General features: G+C 52.6%; 1 protein-coding gene across 4 annotated transcripts in view; it reads left to right on the top strand.

Annotated features, from left to right (window-relative positions):
• Trak1 (trafficking kinesin protein 1) overlaps window positions 1–18,172 on the top strand; it is a 99,105-nt gene extending 80,933 nt beyond the window's left edge. For 2 of the 4 annotated variants that reach the window (XM_052186949.1, XM_052186946.1), the window contains exons 14-16: window positions 4,210–4,566; window positions 12,430–12,532; window positions 15,576–18,172. In XM_052186949.1, coding sequence (XP_052042909.1) covers window positions 4,210–4,566; window positions 12,430–12,532; window positions 15,576–16,338 — 1,223 coding nt within the window. In that variant the 3' untranslated portion in view covers window positions 16,339–18,172. The remainder of the gene's footprint in view (window positions 1–4,209; window positions 4,567–12,429; window positions 12,533–15,575) is intronic. The other 2 variants (XM_052186948.1, XM_052186947.1) reach the window with 2 other exon arrangements.
• Window positions 18,173–18,997: the final 825 nt, after the last annotated feature.

Here is an 18,997-nt window from a genome sequence, read left to right as displayed (position 1 = left end):
CTGAGCTGTTCAAATATTTTCTTTCTTCCTTCCCCTCCACAGTCAATATCTGTGTTACCAGGTTTACTCTAAGAGGGGGTGTGAACATAGTTTTCTTCCTAACCACAGCTTCTGAGCACTGTTACTGCGCTGAGTTAGCCTTCCTCTTGAGTTAGTCTTCCTTATTTGTTACCTAGGCAAATAGTTGTCAAACAAGATTATCAGGTTTGTCCTGGTTCAGCCACCTGGGTCTGTAGGGCCTAGTTGAGACCTGGGCCATCATTACACTGAGGTCATGTTGTCACCGGGCCAGTGAGACACTGACAGGCTGCCCTTGGTCACCAGCAGTCCAGGGAAAGGCTCCTGGGGTGAGGTCCTTGGAGACTGCTATCTGGGAGCATCACAACAGTGCCCTCTGTCAGGATCTCCTTCATTCCAGCCGTCCTGTCATCTCCTCGGGTGTCAGCCAGCCCAGCAGAGCTAGGTGTGACAGATGGATGGACGGACAGACAGATGGACCTCTCATGTTTTTCACCAGGCCTTTCAAGGTTAGGCAAGTAAAGAATGGAATATTCAAGATAGAGAGAGGTGTCTGCCTTAGAAAGGCCTAGGCAGGCAGTAGTCCTTCTGTGGTCCGCCTGCCCCCAGCCTGTTCTCAGGTGGGTGGGAGGAGTGTGGTAGACATGTCCTGCTTCCTGCTGGACAAGGGAACAAGGCAGGGTTGGGGAGTGAGACAGACAGACAACAGACAGGACGGGGTGAGGCGCTTGTGCTCAGCTCTGGGGAGGTGTGCTTCTTGGTCTCTTTCATGTTTGCTCTCCCTGTCAAGGGAAGGATTTCAGGCAGGCAGCCAGGAGATGGGCGGATTCCTAGGTAAGGGCTTGGGGCATGGAAGTGTCAGGGTGGGGGCTTCTGCTCAGTGCAAGGCTCCTTGAATAGCCAGAGCCTCAGACCCAGTCAGGAAAAAAGTATTCTTGAGGTCTACTGTTGACAAATCAAAATCAGCGCTAAGACTGAGACAGCTTTCAGGTCTGCGGAACTGAAAACACCTGTCCCCTGGGCACCACCGCCGTCACCTGGGCTTGCTATTGCTGGCTCCCCGAGGCTCGCCCGTGGGAAGGCATTCTCTTCCCCTGAGAGCTTCCGGGGATGGATGCCAGAGGTGGCTGCTTGCTCTAACACGACCTCTGGTGTCTCTTTCCCACACTCAGTGTTCTTGTCTGTGAGGAGGAGAGACAACAGGGTGACCCTGAGTCTAAAGGAGTCAGGCATGTGGCGCGGCCCACACTCAGTGAGTGCCTGTAATATGGTGTTGTGATGTGGGGATTATCCAAGGAGCCGGGTGTGTAGCGAGGCCCACACTGAGTGAGTGCTGGTAAAAAGGTATCCTTACATATAGGATGTCCAGATGGGCCTTGATGATGGCTTCTGCCAGGCTCTCCTTGTGACCTTCTGTGAGAAAGCACACGGACAGTGTGATCGGGACTGTCAAGGGTGACAGAGTTCCCCCAATGCATGAGTGTCTGGCCCTCCTGCTGTGTCCTGGACAAACAGCTGGACGTTCTGCCGTGGGCCACTGGCACCTATATAGCTGGTGGCCAGGCCCTGCTGCCCCTGAGCCCACATGTCCCAAGCACTCATGTTCTGACCCTGGCCACTTAGCTCTAGGAACCGTCCATTCCCCTGTTAGTACAGTGAGCGACATCCCCTTCTAGGAAGTTTGAGGAATGTATAGCAGTGCTTACGAGTAGAGCACAGAGCGTTCTTATTGCAATGTGGGGCTTGTGCCACCGTCATTTCAAACGCCAGTGAACAGAGGCGGGGGTGGAGTCTTCAAGCTGTCTTCTTCAGTTAGTGGAGAAGGTAAAGGGCGAGCCCACTGGAGCTCTGTCTTCCATCTCATCCCTGGCCAGAAACTTACACAGGGAGAGTCAACAGGCGGCCAGTCATTCTGTAGTGTAGTCTCGCCCCCTGAGTTAGAGTTTGCCCGTCTCTGAGTTCATGGTGCCGCTGATGGTCTTCCTCTGTGGTCTCTCTGTGGAGTAGGGGTCTAGCTCACACGATGACTACCATGTCTTGAGTTCCTCCAGAGTCCCATTTGGATTGCAACCAGGTCAAAGAAATCCTTACGATGTATATGTGCAGGGCTGCTCACAGCTGCTCACAGAGTTAGAATGCGGCTTACACCAATGCTGGAAGGTAGAGGCAGGCAGATCTCTGAGTTCAAGGCCAGCCTTGGCTACACAGCAAGTGCCAGGGCAGCTAGGACTACACAGAGAAACCCTGTCTGAGAAGACAGAAGAAAGCTGTTTAGAGTACAGACTAATTGTGTGCCTGCCTGTTCCTCCTGCCCTCTGTCAAGGCCACATGGGTAGATCACAGAGGCACACCACACTGCCATGTTCGACATGAGCTAGCCTTGTGAAGCAGTTGTGTAGCACCGTGGAGCTCAGGATCCCAGAGATGCCTGCACGTCCCCCCCCCCCCCAGTGCCTGCATGTGCCCCCAGTGCCTGCATTTCTCTCTAAGCTCAGTGACTGAGTCTTCTGCCTGTGGAGCGCAGAGCATCACTAGGATGTTCAGCTCCACACGGATCTCGGCCACTGGATGGCGCTAGCAGCCTTGTCTTCTCCCACAATTGTGGCCACAAAAAATACCTGTGCTTCCTCTCGAATTGAGGACATGTTATAAAATCCTTATAGGTGTGGATTCCATTTTTTAAAACCTCTTTGTTGGTTTTTTTTTTTCCTTTTGTGCGTAGAAAGTATTTTTTTTTACCCCATTCAGTAGGCCCAAATCTATCAAGAAAAATGTAATGTTGTTGTGTCCTTAAACCTGGTGTGGACTGTGAAGGGCCGGGGGTGTTAGGGCTCACGGTATGTTCATTTTTTTTCTCTTTTTAATTTTAAGCAGACTTGAAGTAGTCAATTTTCAGAATCTTTCTAAGACCTCCACGTCATCCCTTACCCTGTGTCTGGCCGGGGCCGCCCCTTACCCACCCCAACCACCTTTCTGTCTGGACTTATCCCACCCCTCCCCCGGTCATGGGGTTTTTTACTCAGCAGTAGTCCTGGGTGCTGTGAGCCACTGTGCAGGCAGTCCCCTCTCCGAGGGTCTGTCTGCAGCACGAGGTCTGTTTATTTCCGGTCATGTACATTTGAGTATCTAATTTTTGTCTGTAGAAGAGGGCTTTGGGTCCTAGCCTCCTGGGCCTTCTGCCAGATGGTGGCACCCTGCAAGGTGTGACAGGTGTCCCGAGGCTGGGCAGACGCAGGGAGCACCACAGCACACTCCTGAGATGCTGTTTAGCCTCTCTGCACCCAGGCTTTCAGACACTCCTGGCCTTGTGACACCTTTCTTGGTACACTGAGGCCATCAGGGACACACTCCGGTGTTATTACAAACCCTCAGGCTGACGACACCTGAGTCCCAGGGTCTGGTGTCACCCTGGAGATGGCACCTCTGCTCTAGGCTCCTGTGACTTATTACCTTGCGTCCTCCCCGCCCCACCTCATGGCTCCTCCACTCTCCTTCCGTAGCTTCCGCTTGCAGGGTTTGAGGTGGGCCTAGTGTGGGAGTCAGCAGCCTTGTGCCCAAGCGTCCGGTGGCTTCCTGATCCCGGTTGCTCTCCTGCTGGTCCCACAAGCTTCCTGTGAGCCTTGCTTGCAGTTTCACCCTCTTCTGTCAGCAAAGTGATAATGTGTAAAGTTTGGGGTTAGCATCGGGCAGTTTAAAATACTTTGTTACCTGACATCACTGGCATACAGTATACAGCATACGTTTACTTTTGAAAGTATTGGTTCTTTACAGTGCCACAGCCTCCTGGTGTGGCAGGGACACACTGTTGTCCAGTTTGGTCAATCCAGCTCTACCCCAGTCCCTCACACAGTCCTGTGTAAGCTCAAGTGACCTCAGTCCCTCCCATAGTCCTGTGTAAGCTCAGGTGACCCCGGGCCCTCCCACAATTTTTTGTCCTCTCAGGTGACCCCAGTCCCTACCACAGTCCTGTGCAAACTCAGGTGACTCCGTTCTCTCCCACCATCCTTTGCAAACTCAGGTGACCCCGGTCTCTCCCACCATCCTTTGCAAACTCAGGTGACCCCGGGCCCTCCCTCAGTTCTGTGCCAGCTCAGGTGTTCACACTGAGCTCTCCGAGGGTGGGAAACATTTGCTCTAGCTGGCATGCTAACCCTCCCTTCTCTCCGTATCCACTCTCTCTTCTCCCACAAGGTTCAGCCACGCTTCACCACTGGCAGCAATTGGCCCAGCCTCATCTTGGGGGCATCCTGGACCCCCGTCCTGGTGTGGTCACCAAGGGCTTCCGGACTTTGGACGTTGACCTGGATGACGTGTACTGCCTTAACGACTTTGAAGAAGATGACACAGGTGACCACATCTCTCTGGCGGGCCTAGCTACCTCCACGCCAATTCAGCACCCGGAGACCTCAGGTGAGAGGTCTCAAGCTCGTGTGACTGTCTCAGGCAGCAGAAGTTACTCCAGCCAGCCTCAGGCTTCCCCAGAGGAGATGCACCAGCCGCCAGCACAAGCGGGCCTGGAGGAGGAGGAGGAGGAGGAGGAGGGGTCTGGTGAGGGCGCCTCAATTAGTCCTGTAAACCTGACACCCTTACCGGAGGCAGAGCTCTGGGCCCTGCTCACCTCTGTTCCTGGCACCACCTGTAGTAACTCTGTGTCTGTAGCTTCCGCTCGTCTGTGTGGATGATAGGAAAAATCTTTCCTGTTGTCAGGTTCTGTTTTGAAAACAGAGACCAAATCCTCCACTTGTGACAAGTGGGGACCCCTGCCCACCCTGGAGCTCTAGGGCCTGTGAGTGGGAGCAGGAGAGGCTGCTAAAAAGTGGGGTGTGGGCCCCTGAGAACAGGTGCCCCGGGGGTTCTGTTGTGGCAGTCCTACCCCCTGGATCTGATGCCTCCCACGTCCTCTCTGGATTTCCAGCCTGAGCAAGCTGAGCAGTCTTAGGGAAAAGACAATGACTGAGAGGCTGTAGGACGTGGGGAAATCAGACAGAAGTGCAGGGGGAGGTCAGCTTGCTTGGAAGCATGCCAGCTCTGACGAGTGGCCTAGCCTCAGTGACAGCACGTGTGTTACTTAAGTGTTTAGTGACACTCTTTAACCAGGTACACACTAAGAGGTGTCAGTCAGCTCTTACAAGGTACATGCTAGGCTCTCTGGCTAGCCCCCATCCTACCTCAGGGTACACACAGTGTGACCACAGATATACTGGTGACCCTTAAGCCTCTTGCACTGGGATGGAGAGTTTATGCCTGGGGCTCCTGGGACCTCTGGGGAGTTAGTTGTGTGGTTACTTCGTATCCAGATGTTTCATCTACTCTCTGGATCTCCTAGCTCATTGTGCTGGGACATTGAAAAACTCGGTGTAAGGGAAAATGCCGTCGTCCTCAGGATAACCCCAGGTCACTAAATGCAAGGAAAGGATATTATTCTTTCTGCCTCATAATTTTAAGAGGTCCTGACACTTGGCTTGCCATGAAATCCGAGGTAGAATGAAGCCAGGGTCTCGGTGGTGCTCATACCCCAGGTTAATTACAGGCAGGCATGGTCTAGGGGCCCAACCCGGACCAACTGTTTCTTTTAAGAGCTGTTTGTAGAGGTGTCATCACAAAATTCATGTTTTAGGTTTTTAAAAGTAAGTTACCAAGTAATGCAGAGGAAATGATAACGTTTATCCTATGAGATCCACACACTCCATTTGCGCTGGTGGGATAGACTCATAATTCCCAGGAAGCTGAGGCAGGAGGATCTAAAAGGAGCAGATAGCAGCCTGCAGTTTCAAACCTCCCTTTGTTAGCAGCACTGAAGGCAGACAACACCTTACCTGTATCTGGCTGACTTCCATGGCTACAAGGATAGGTGTCAAAGGTCACATATATCCTTCCTAGCTAGAGTGCCAATCCTGGATGTTGAAGGACAGACCCCTCCCCCAGGTGCATCTTGGGAAAGCCCCACCTTGCCTATCGTCCCTGCCTCTTGCTGAACCTGATAGTGCATTCACCCAGCAGGTGATTTGAGGAGGAGAGCCAAGCACACACGGAGCAGAATTTGTAGAGAACCGCTACAGGCGTGCAGTCCAAGCACAGTTGATCCGCTTGCTCAGGGCCATTCTGGAGACCCACCCGTGTCCCCATGGGTGGGAGGGCTCCCCGGAGCTTGGGTAGGAAAACTCTTCTCTGGAAGCACCGTGCAGAGGGAGGGTATGCAGAGCCCTGCGGAGGCAAGGCGGCAAATCAGGGTGGCTCCTTTTCTCTGATGAGGATGAGTGACAGGACCATTCGGCTGTTAGGAGTAGAAGTCCAAGACTCCCCACCACCTCGAGTCACACTGGGCACCCCAAATGCTCTTTATGCATGATCCGGTAAGGTTAAAGGCAGGTCTCCGTGGGAAAACCCAGAGCCCAGGCTTGGGATTTCTGTCCCGGGCCTGGTCCCCTCGCTCTCAGGAGCCGCTGTGTACCCGGGAAGGGGTCAGAGGAAAGAATCTAAAAGCGATTAGGATTGCAGCTTGTTCTAGGCAAGGCCGGAGAATGGGAAGACTCACCTGTAGACGTTTTTATTGGTGTGTTTGATGTGTCTTTTGAAGCACCATTTGATCTTTTTCTTTTTAATCCCATGTCTGAAGAAGGATGGTCCTCTGCTGCTGTGTTGTACGTTACCTAGAAAATTAAAATGGACTGTTGAAAACAACTTTTAGGTCATAGTTTTACTTCATTTTGATGGTTGCTTATGTTCTGGATTTGCATAGGAAGCGCAGTTTTCAGGAGAGTCACCACCTGGTCCTGCCAGGACTCTGCATTTTAGATTATGGCTGGAGCTGGGGACAACCTGCATGTGGGAAGAGGTTGATTAAGCTCATTTGATAGCTGGTTGGAGGAATGAGCTACAGGATTTAGCTCAGTTAAATTCTCCTGAAGGTTTAAAGCGGAGGGAGAGATGGGATTAAGTCAGCACCAGAGAAGAGCTGACAGATTGGCCTATCTGTCACTCACAGACATGGAGAGCAGTGAGGGCTCCTGAAGGCCCTGGGGCCATAGCCAGCTCTGTCCCCTGCAGTGTACACGGCTCCCCGTCCCAAGATCCTGGCACCAGTGTAGACTCTGAAAACTGCACTTGTTCAAAGTAGGCCTCTGAAGGTCTCCTGTACCTCAAGGCCCAGGATGCCAGAGGCAGAAGCCAGGAAATCGCTTTCTGCCACTGCTTCTTAACTGACACAGAGATCCAAACTGTGCTCAGGGTGAAGGAATCAAAAGAGTAGCCCTCCACAGAAAGGAGGAGCCCAGCCAGGGAAGCCTTGCTCCTGCTCGGTCACACAGCGGTGCCCCGAGGGAGCAAGCCCTCCTCCCTGGCTCTCCCACCCAGTCCCACCGCCATCCACAGAAGAGGACTTGTATGAAGGAGCTGGCCCAGGCACCCCATGACTGGAAGGGAAGGTCAGCACGATTGGGTCTTAGACCTTCTGGTATTTTTACCTTAGTTCCTTCCGTGTTCCCCATGGGGTGGGGACATTTCCCAGGCCCTGGCTTTGCATTCTTTTGTCTGTGCAGAGTGAATGCCCTGCTCACACCTGCCTGGGTTAAGACATGCTTAGAGACTCCCAGGCTCGTTCTAAGAGCGTTTGGTGAGTTGGGAACCAGGCCAGCCACAACCCGGAAGGAGGGCAGAGAAAGGAAGGGAAGGGCTGATTCCCCCAAACTGGACAGGGCAGGCTCTAGAGAGATCTGTGTGGCCTGCTCCTGGGAGAGGCGGTATGAGCAGACATTGATGAGAGATGTCTGGACAGACAGACGGCCACAGCCATGAGAACAATGGGAGGGATTCTCTCTAACCTGCCCAGGCCGGTGAGGATCCTCCCTGGCCTCTGCGTCAGCCCAGAAGGAAGGAAGAGCAGTGAGGGCCATGGAGTCTGGCCTTGTTGGTGGAACAAGACCCTGAGAGAGTTCTGCATTCACCCCTGTAACAGTTCTTCCATGAAGTGGTTTGCCTCCTAATTCACTTATATTTTTGTAATGAAACAGACAACAGTTTGCTATGATGCGAATAGAATGTTTATGTTCACAAATATATATCATAAATATCAATTGTGCCGAATCAGAATAAAAGATCTTATGTTTCTGATTCTGTTCAGTCTCCACCATTGGAACTTTCCAGAAAACCTACGAGATTGGGGTCTAACGATCCAGGGGCCTTCCCAGAGCTATAGGACCAAGCTGGGGCTAATCAAAGAAACACTTGGAGCAGAGAAAAATAGGGAAGCCAGAAGCTAAGAACTTAGAAAGTTTTGCCAATGAAGGTATAACAATTAATAGTTTAAAACCACTCTTAAGGGTGGGGCAAACATCTGTCATCTCAGCACTCAGGCATCTGAGACTGGAGGATGACTAGAGCTAGCCTGAGCCATGTAACAAGACTGCATGTCAAAATAACAAGTTTTGTATAGTCTCCTTTGAAGCTAGTGTGACAGTGTCCCTGTGCCAAGGAAAGCACACAATAACCACGTGGGTCCTTCCCTCTGCTTTGTATGACGACTGTTGGGCACACGGCTGCACAGGGCTCTGTCTGTGACCCTGCAAGGCACTGTTCCATTAGGAAATGTCTTTCTTTGCCCTGGTGTTTGTCTTTTTAGTCCTGGCTGTCCTGGAACTCACTCTGTAGACCAGGCTGGCCTCGAATTCAGAAATCCACCTGCCTCCGCCTCCCAAGTGCTGGGATTAAAGGCATGCGCCACCACTGCCCGGCTAAAAGCTTGGGGGGGGGGATTCTCTGACCCTGTCTTCACCTGGCTCATGAAAATGAATTTCATGCATTGGGAAGGCAGCTTTCCGTCCCTGAGTAAGGCAAAGTTGTCACCCACTGGGCATTCTTTTTTCCCACCCCTTTGGTTTATTTTTTGAGACACGGTTTCTCTGTGTAGCCCTGGCTGTCCTGGCACTCACTCTGTAGACCAGGCTGGCTTCAAACTCAGAAATCTGCCTGCCTCTGCCTCCCAAGTGCTGGGATTACAGGAGTGCACTCCCACTGCCCGGCCCCCACTGGGCATTATTAAAAGCCAGAAACCTGTTCTGTTCTCAGGGCTCCAATCAAGCCGAGCCTTTCAGTTCTGAAGACAGCAGCTCTCGTTTTTAGCAGCTTTGCTTTGTTTGGTAGGAAGGAAAGGCTGCTTCTGGGTGCCACTATTGATATGGTGGCCAGGACTCTGTGTGTGTGTGTGTGTGTGTGTGTACGTGTGTACGTGTGTGTACAGGGAGGAAGAAAGAGATTGTAGAAAGTGCACAGCAGGTCCAGATCACATGACAGCAGCTTCACACCCCCATGGTCAAGTCAAGAAAGTAGGGGTACACTCTATGCTCCCCACAGAGTGAGTATAGCATACACTCTGTGTCATGTAAAGATGGGGTCCCTTTTTCAAGATTTTCAGATACATTTGAAAAAAAATTTTTTTGACATTTTTAGAAATTATTTATGTGACATAGCTTAAACTGAAGGTGTTTTTTGGCAGGTAGAACATTTGTTCAGTATGCACGAAGCCCTGGGTTCCATCCCTAGTACCATATAAACCAGGAGTAGTGTAGGCTTATAATCCTAACACTTGGGAAGTGGAGTCAGGAAGATCAGACTCAGAGCTCCACTTAGAGCAGAAGCATGTGAGCCAGGAGCAGAGTGGCCATGCCTTCCAGCACAGCATGTGGCCTGTGGTGCTCTACACACCTGCACTTCTGGTAACCAGGGTTTAGCTGATTTTAAAGCTTGCCAGTGCTTATATCAGCGTCAGGAGAAAGAAGAACTAAACATAAGGGTTAGGGTTGTTAAAGAAAAACCCACTTCTATATAAACCGATCAGCACACGCCTCGCGGTCAGGTAACTGAGCAGAGTGGGTTCTCATCTTACTGAGCACCAGGCCCACATTAGCACAGGCTGGCTCCATAGCAGTAACCTTGAACCTGCCATGCAGCCTTAGGCTGTAATCAAGGGTGGTGTCTGTCCATCCGTACCCCACGAGCTGGAAGCCCTCCAGTCAGGCTCAGACAAGAATAAGGACTTCACCAGGAAGTCGGAGTAGCCATTCCAAGGAACCCCGCCCTTTGTGCCCTCAGCCTGTGAGGTAAAGGCAGTGTGAGCTTGCAGCGGAGCTGGGCATTGTGCTTTGGTGTGCCGCATGGGCTTGGTGACTCCGGTTTTGAACCCAAGCCCCAGCTCTGCGAAGGGTGCCTTTGTATCTCGCTTTCAAAGCTCTGTCTCTTCCAGATGCAGGTGGCTTGAGGATTCTATGTTTTGCTTCTCTGGGGCAAATAGGGGCTTCGGGGAGTCCTTTCCAGTGAAACTCACTGTCTCTGTATTGTGTCCCAAGGAAGGGAGGCACAGCTGCGTCCCGGCAGTCCATGGTGACCCAAGAGTCCGAGTACACAGGCATCCCAGTGGTATTGTGGAGGGGCCGAATCTCTCCGGCTTTGGCTCTTCGGACAATCAATCCTCTTGGTCTTCAAAGCTGTCCGTTGTTCCTGGGGAGTGGGGGTGTGAATTTTTAGCAGCCTTTTCCTATCTCCCAAACCCATTCGAATGTGATGGGTTTTCCTTCTGACGATTCAACCCTGTCTCTAAAATGTCCTCCCTGGAGGTCGCAAACCTAATGGGCTTGGGTGGGGGGCAGCTGCACATCCTGGCCATGTGTCCAGGGGGCTGCGTTTCTGATTCTAACCCCACCTTGCTTTGTTGGAGTATTATTTGTAGTGTTTCTGCCTACTGCCGTTGTGTCTTAATGATCCGCCTGCTCCTCCCTCTCTGTCTTTTCCAATAACCCACCCTCTCAGGCTTCCTGTGGGTTTTTTAGTTCCTGGACTTTTTCACCATCCAAGACTTGTGATTGTCTGGCTAACCTTCTCCTCATAGCTTGGCCCTCTTTTGTTGGTGCCCTCAGCAGCACCTTTGCAGTTACCCACGCTCAGGGACCGCCCGCCGCTCATCCGGTGCTAAAGCTGTGGTTCACAGAGGCAGTCCCTGAGCTTCACGTGCTTGTGTGTCCTTCTGTGCCTCCTGCCAAGCCTCTTCTTGTGGTCTCAGTGCTGGCTGCCACCCCAGGTCCAGGTGTCACCCAGCTCTCACGGGACACACAGCTGGGTCACACCGCAACAGGCACACCCTTCTCTTCTGGACACCGTCACTGTTTTTGTGCTCCGACTTTGTCCCCCTGTGTTGTGTCTACAGCTGATCCCCTACCCACACTTTTTTGTTTTTTGTTTTTTGTTTTCTTGTTTGCTGTATTTAGTTTTTAGTTTTGACACACAACTAGATTTTTCATTTTTTATTTTTGCTTTTCAAACCCAAGAGGAAACTTTCACAAGAAGATTCTTGTAGTTGAATCTTTGAGTTTCCTGGCCTCTGGAGTCTGGAGGCTTTTCCCAGGAGCTCTCTGGGGGCTGAGCCGCTGCAGGGCTGGGCAGTGAGTGGGCCAGGTTCCTCGTCTCATGACTTTATCTTGCATGGGATTTGATGCGCACCCCCTCCCCTCCTCAATACCCACTTGCTTTTTCCTTTTCCCGGATGCACAAGTTATGAGATAGGATGGCCTTGACAATCATGACGTCATCTTAGATTCTCTCCCGTCCCTTCGCTGGCTCTCTGGTGCATGGCCCTGACCCTGACTCCCCTGATTCGCTTTGCTCTGACCTCGGTCATCAGCTGCCTTAACAACAACATCTTGGAGGCCCAAAGGAGACCACCTTGTCTCAGTTCTAGTAAAAATGGGTGTCTTAGAGAGCCTGTTAAAGAAGACAGAGTGCGGGGCGGGGATGAGGATGTGGCCGGACCGGCCTGGGCCTGGGAACTCCTACCTGCTGTTGTTGAGGCTGCTGAGGACGCCTCCCCTCACCATCATCACAGGTGTCTGGACAGTAGTGGAACCAGCTTCCCCGAGCCCCTTTTTGTGAACAGAAAAGGGAGCTGTGTGAACGTTGCCTGTTTTCAGGAGCCAAATACCTCTCCCTGCCCACCCCACCCCCTTCCTCTGGGCAGAACATTGGCATCAGCTTGTCACTGTAAAGAAATTCACAACAAGCATGCTGGAAGAAGGCAGATCTGAGCTCTGAGGTGGAAAACTAAATTTAAGCCGCCTCAGCACTCCCCGGTCCCCTGGGAGGGAACTGGATCCACTACTGGTCCAAGACGTCCGATGAGGAACCCTGTCTGGATTGGGCCGGAAGCTGGGACCCGATGCTCTGCAGACCAGTGCTCAAAAACGTGGTTATTTTTGAGAGGCCACCTTCAGTCCAGAACATTGGTGTCCTCGACTTCCACGCCCAGATCCAGTTGGCAAGGTAGCCCATCGCCACTCCCGCCTGTGGAGGGTCCTGCTGGGCGTTAGTCTCCGTTGTGGTTTATGATGGGTTCGAGGAATGTTTCTTCTCCTCCCTCTCCTGATCTAGCGCACCACCCTGGGAAGTGCATGTCACAGACCAACTCGACTTTTACCTTTACCACCTGCCGCATCCTGCACCCTTCGGACGAGCTCACACGGGTCACGCCAAGGTAAGGACCGTGGCCCCAGAGTAAGTGGGAGCGGGACAAGTCCAGGGCGGACCTTTCTCACAAGATCTCATGATGAAAGTCAAGAGGGTCATTCGAAGGCCATGTCACACGACTTTAATCCCTATCGGCCAGCCTGGTCTACGTAATAAGTTCTGGGACAGCCTGGGCTATATAATGAGACTCTTGTCAAGGAAAAAAAAAAGCAGCCAATTATAGATATAGGGACCTGAGTTTGAACTCATAAAAAAAAAAAATCACGCATAAAAAAAGCTAGGCCCGGTGGGACATGCTTGTAATCACCTAGAGTTAACCGGCTAGCCAGCCTAGCCTGCTTGGTGAGAGAGACTATCCTGTCTCAAACACAAGGTGGATGGTGCCTACAGAGCAATACCTCAGGTTGACCTCTGACACCACACACATGTGCGTACTCACATGCACTCACAGAGGCACAGAGAGCCAAACCCAACAGGCGTAAGCACCTACAGGCATTTGTAGACACCCGTCTGGGTCCCATCTTTCTTTCTGAACCTAAGTCCTGTTTGCTCAGATCCAGGGTAGCTTGGGGCTGGGAACCCTGCTTTCGATACCCTCTCTGCGGCTATAATGTTGATTCTTCGGGCTCTCCTTAGATGGCTGAAGCCAACATCTCCGCAGGCCCCGGGGCTGAGTCCGTATTGTTCTCTCTGAGCTTGCCAACGTGGAGTGAGTTCTTTCACGGTAGAGTTACTGAGCTCTGTAGAAGCTTTCACCCCCCTGGAGCAGCCTCCAGGAACCACACATCACAGCCAAACTCTAATGGCCAGCGTTAGAAACTGTATGGCAGAAGCCACATGCCCAGTGTGGCTGGTCTCTGTCCCGTGCGCCATCTGGAGTGATGCTGGTCTCTTTGACTTGATTTCAGCCATCTGGCTTCCCTTCTTGCCTTCCAGGAAATAGGGAGAATTGTCTCTTACAATACAGAAGAGTGACATCTCCCCCCCCCCCCCCACACACACACATACTTTCTTTGTGACACAGTCAAATTAGATCCCAGAGTTAATGGATGATGTCAGGGAGGGAGGTGAGGGGGACAGCTCAAAGGGGACAGCCACCCCTGGGAGCACCTTAAAATATGAATAATTCTCCACAGGTCTTGTGAGGATGACGGCGAAGCAGCAATATGCCCCGTTGAGCTGAGAGGAGATGTAGGGCAGAGAGTCTGAGCCCACGGGCAAGGCAGGGGGTGAGCACACGGCCAACGGAGCCTGCTCCTGCAGGGCCACGCCCTAGGAGCTGTGTGTGCAACTGTGGCTGCCACTAACCTGGGGACGGAGGCTTCGATGTGTCTCTGTGGTTGTGCCTGGTTAACGTGGCCTTGACCATTGCTCTAACCCAGCCACTGAATGCCGACACTAATGAAGGTCTAACAGAGGGTTTCACCCAACGGGGTCCCTGGATTTCCGCTTTGTTTCTGTCCCTTACTGTCCCCCCTGCCCGCCCCCCCCCCCCGGAGATGCTGGCTTCCAGGCCTGTGACTTTGTTTAGAAGAGGTTGTTTTAAAAGCCACAGAATGTTGACGACCCTTGCCAAATGACTAAATGTAATACTTTGGTCTGAAGCCACAGGTCTCAGACTGCCCCCAAGTATGTCTTCCCCCAGAAGTAGTTAGATGGGGACGGGGCAGAAAAGCCTTGGAAGTGAGGGGTAAGGGAAGCTACGAGGGGTAAGGGGGTAGGGGACTGTCTTGCTGAGGTGGGAAGAAATGCAGCAGGAGGAGGGGGAAAGCCCTGAAAACCGTTGTAGAGATGGCCACACCCATTGCCCACCTTCTAGCAACTCTCAGCAGTTTCCAAAACCTTGCCTGCGGCTGCGCTCTCTCCAGATACTCCCAACTCTGCAGAGTCTCCTCTCTCAAGCTTTGTGCAATGAGCGGTTCTGTGGCTCCCGCCCTGTGCCTACCCACGTTAGGTGGGGAGACGACCTAAATGTGGGGTCACATAGCACCTCTATCTCTCTCTCTGTAGGGAGGGAGGGGCCCTGTCTCTCATCATTCCAAGGGCCTTCTCCAGATGGTGCCTGCCCAAGGTACCCAGGCCTCCCGTGAGCAGTCTGGGGAGAGGGTTCTGTGACTGAATCCTGGGGACTGACTACTCAGCTGGCCTGTCACTAGGGAAGCCTAAAGCCAGCAGCCATTAACACCAGTCCCACGAGGTGGTGGCAGTAGGTTCTCTTTTGTCCCTCTGCACTCTCTCAGAAGCAGGGCAGACCTCCCTGAAAGCCAGCTTTGTGTGCACAGACTGCTGCTTTCCCCTGCTGCCTGCAGCCTGGTGGCTTTCCCAGCCGGCTCACAGACACTGGGACTTCCCAGGTTTCTCTTTGGTCAACAGGGTGTGGTGGATGAGCGTGGCTTCCTCAGAAACTCCATGGGGCTTTGAATGTTACAAATCCTAGACAGATGGGTCATGTTAGACGTGGCTTCCTTCCCCTGCCCTGGCCAGTCCACTGCGTGCCAAGGTGTTGGTGCAGTGGGGAAAGGGAGCTGACACAGCGAGGGGCAGAGTCCAAGTACTGTGCCTTGGCTGCTTTTTTTTTGCAGTTCCTATGACAAGCTCTCATAGTCACGGCCTTGGCTTGCAAGATTGAGGCTTGGAAAATGAACTATTTGGAGGGTAATTTGGTTGCTGAAGGGTCTGCTTCCTGTCCTGTTGTGACAGCGGTGGGGCCGCTTCACATGTGGGTTCAAGTCCAGGATTGTGTACTGGCCAAGTACGGCACTGAGTAAGCCAGCTGACCTTAGAGCTGCTTCCTCATGTGAGGAGGAGACAGATAGCTCTGGGGTAAGCAAGGGACCAGGTGCAGCTCCCTGTTAACTTGAAGCACAGTAAGGGACCACTCCCCCCAAATGAGGAGCAGATGCAGACAGAGGCACCACAGGGCACTGCAGCGGGTGTCCTCTCCTACCCCAAGCTGATCTGCACACCCTGCAGGAGACTCGGCCACCAACCGACGGACATACCAATGGTCGGTCCTTCCTGATAGATAACCAGCCCTCCCTTTCTTCCAGCCTTAACTCAGCTCCTGCTCCAGCCTGTAGCAGCGCCAGCCACTTGAAGTCCACGCCGGTGGCCACGCCTTGCACCCCCAGGAGACTGAGCCTGGCCGAGTCCTTCACGAACATCCGCGAGTCCACGACCACCATGAGCACGTCCCTGGGGCTGGTATGGTTACTGAAGGAACGCGGCATCTCGGCGGCCGTGTACGACCCCCAGAGCTGGGACCGAGCCGGCAGGGGCTCCCTCCTCCACTCCTACACCCCTAGGATGGCTGTGATCCCGTCCACCCCACCAAACTCCCCTATGCAGACACCCTCAGCCTCCCCGCCCTCCTTCGAGTTCAAGTGCACGAGCCCTCCGTACAACAACTTCCTGGCTTCCAAGCCCGCCAGCTCCATCCTGAGGGAGGTGAGGGAAAAGAAGCCGGTGCGGAGCAGCGAGAGCCAGACAGACGTGTCTGTCTCCAACCTCAACCTCGTGGACAAAGTCAGGAGGTTCGGGGTGGCCAGAGTGGTGAACTCAGGACGAGCCCGCATCCCCACCTTGACTGAGGATCAGGGACCTCTCCTCTGTGGTCCGACAGGGCCGGCACAGGCTCTTGTCCCTGGGGGCCTGGTCCCCGAGGGCCTGCCTCTGGGGTGCCCCAGCGGCATCAGACGGAATCGCAGCTTCCCCACCATGGTCGGGTCCAGCGTGCAGATGAGAGCCCCCGTGATCCTCACCTCGGGCATCTTAATGGGTGCTAAGCTCCCCAAACAGACTAGCTTGCGGTGAGCCCGGGGCTTGCTGCCCCATCTGCTCCCTGCCTCCTGTCCCCGACAGAGCACTCACACCTTGTCTCCTCTGAGGTCTACTTCTCCTGAGCTAGACAGATCAACTGTGTGCCTCTCGGGGAGGGGGGAGTAGAACTCCATGTGGTGTGTATACAGGACTTGGGGACCTTGCATCTGCTCTCTCTTCCAATCCACAGGAAGTAATAACTCTACAAGGTCACACTCTGGTGAGGATGGCCCCTGAGCTCACCAGGGGGAAGGTAGCATCCTTTCTTCCTTACTTATAAGAAGCACTGAAATTCCCAAGGCTGTTCTTATCCCATGGATAGGAATTTGGTGAATTCTGCATAAGACCGTCGGGTTGCACGCATAGCCGCCAGGTGGCACTGTGATAGCCGACAGGGCTGCTCGCCATCAGAGAGTTGTTCTTTCAGTGGTAGGTGGCCCACCCTCGCCAAGGTCTGCACTATCCGCCCGGTGGACTGTCTGTTCTCTAGACTTCTTTTCACGTCTCTGACTTGAAGTTACCTTGCATTTTGTCACAAGCTGTCAGGGTTAGAGCCTGATAGGAAAAGAATGTATTTACCCTCTGATGCGCCATCAGGCGGCCCCTCTGTGTTCTGTGTGATTGATTTTCCAACCCCCCCCTCCTTTTTTAAGTTTTTATTTGCAGGGAAGTCTCAGTACTGGCAGTTTCTCTTGGTTCTGACACCAAAGTGCAGATGGCACACACGCTAACTCGCTAATGACATAGCTTGTTTCTGGGACCCAGTGTCACAGCCAGGGTAATGGATGACCAGTTCTCACTGTAACAGTAGGACCATGGGGAAAGGGGACAAGACCGTTAAACCCACACACGGCAGAGGGGAAGGGCCGAAGCCACAGCACACCTCATGGCGTCCCGGGCCAAGGCGTGTCAAGTTTTTAGTCCTCTTGTTTCAAAATTAGAATTAAGTTTCCTCCCCATCCCCCAAGCCCATTGTCCCCTCATCCCATTTCTGCCCATAGGAAAAGACCAGAGGTGCTTACGAATGGAAGGAGCGTGAGCGACTGAGTGGCCTGGGCCTGTCGCTGTCACCTCTGCGGTTATGCACTTATTTATTACCCATGTGTGCTGTGTTTTAATCAGATGCCGTCTCTGCTTCCAGCTCAAGCCTCTGTGTGTGTGCGTGTGTGTATGTGTGTGTGTGTGTGTGTGTGTGTGTGTGTGTGTGAGAGAGAGAGAGAGAGAGAGAGAGAGAGAGAGAGAGATCCCAGCCCAGATATATTATTTATTTTTGTCTGAGGATGGTTGTACATCTGTGTGTCACATGGTCACCTGCCCCAGACATCTGTGGAAGGATAGCATCCTGTGTACAAGAAATTGTCACATAAACAACTTCCCCACCCTCTGCAAAAGATGTGTCCTTGAATGGAGTGAGTGTCACCTTATGCCCGCCACGGATGCTTTGAGAAGGTCCCCAAGCAGCAAGCTTCAGTCCCAGTCCCACTATTTCAACTATTTATTCTCCGGCGTGCTGGTTCATCGCGTTCTCGGCCCTCCTGGCTGCCGCGGATACGTGCGGTCACCACAAGTGACATACATTTCATTTGAATGTGTTTTAAAGCGGTAGGGTAGAAGAGCAGAGGAGGGTGACAACCTTGGCTTGGATGGACCACTTCACGTGTTCAGAGCTCCCGAAACACCGGTGTAAGAACCGGCACTTTAGAGGTCGTCATAGTATCGCTAGCAAACCGGTGATCAACATTAAACAACTCTACCAAAAAGTGTCAGGATCAGCAACAAGATTTCAGTCACTAACGAATATCAATAAAACAAGCTCAAAGGATGGAAACCTTGTGTCTTAATATGTCTCTGTGTGGATATGTGCACCTGGATGCAGTTGCCCTTAGAAGCCAGAAGAGGGCAGTGGATCCCCTAGAGCTGGAGTCACAGGTCGTTTTGGCCGGATGTGGGTGCCGGGAACCAAACTTGGTCCTCTGCAAAGGCAGTAGATGCTCTTCACCCGAACCGTCTTTCCAGCCGTGATATGTGCATATCTTCTCATCAGGAAATTCGCCTCTTTATGAGTTGAAGGCATTTGGCTCTTTGGGGACGGTAAACGAAAGGTATATACCTCACAGTCTCTCATTCCGCCTCTCCCTCTCACAGTTTCTCATTCCCGTCCCCCATCTTTTCCCTACATAACAGCGTTCCATGGACAAGTTCTCTGCCAGACTCTGATGCACTTTTCAGGGCTGTATGCTGCTCCACTGAGGACCAATTCAGTCCTGTGAACGAACACACTCGTCCCTCTATGAGCCAGTCCCCTACAGTCAGTCACAGAGTTGAGTCTCATCTTTTATGATTAAAGCACATAATGAACAAAGCCTTCTTGGGTAAGGGGTTTCCCACTCGGGTATAACGTCAGAGAGGTTCACCAGAGAGGTAGTGTCAAATTACCTCCCATAGAGTTCTGCTGATAGACTTAGAAACCACTCTGCTGCCACGGGGTGGGGGTGGGCGCGGTGTCATAAGTGTCAGGGACGCTGGGGGGCGTGGCATCATGAGGGTCAGGGACACTGGTGTTGAGCAAATTACCAGGTTCAACCATTTGGAAATGATGACCTCGAGCAAGCCACTTACTGTCTTTGGAGGCCTCCACCCTTTTAATCTGTAA

This window comes from Apodemus sylvaticus, chromosome 7, assembly GCF_947179515.1.
Source record: "Apodemus sylvaticus chromosome 7, mApoSyl1.1, whole genome shotgun sequence".
Classification (NCBI taxonomy): domain Eukaryota; kingdom Metazoa; phylum Chordata; class Mammalia; order Rodentia; family Muridae; genus Apodemus; species Apodemus sylvaticus.
Note: the sequence above shows the minus strand (reverse complement) of the source record. Positions and strands in the feature narration are given on the sequence as shown.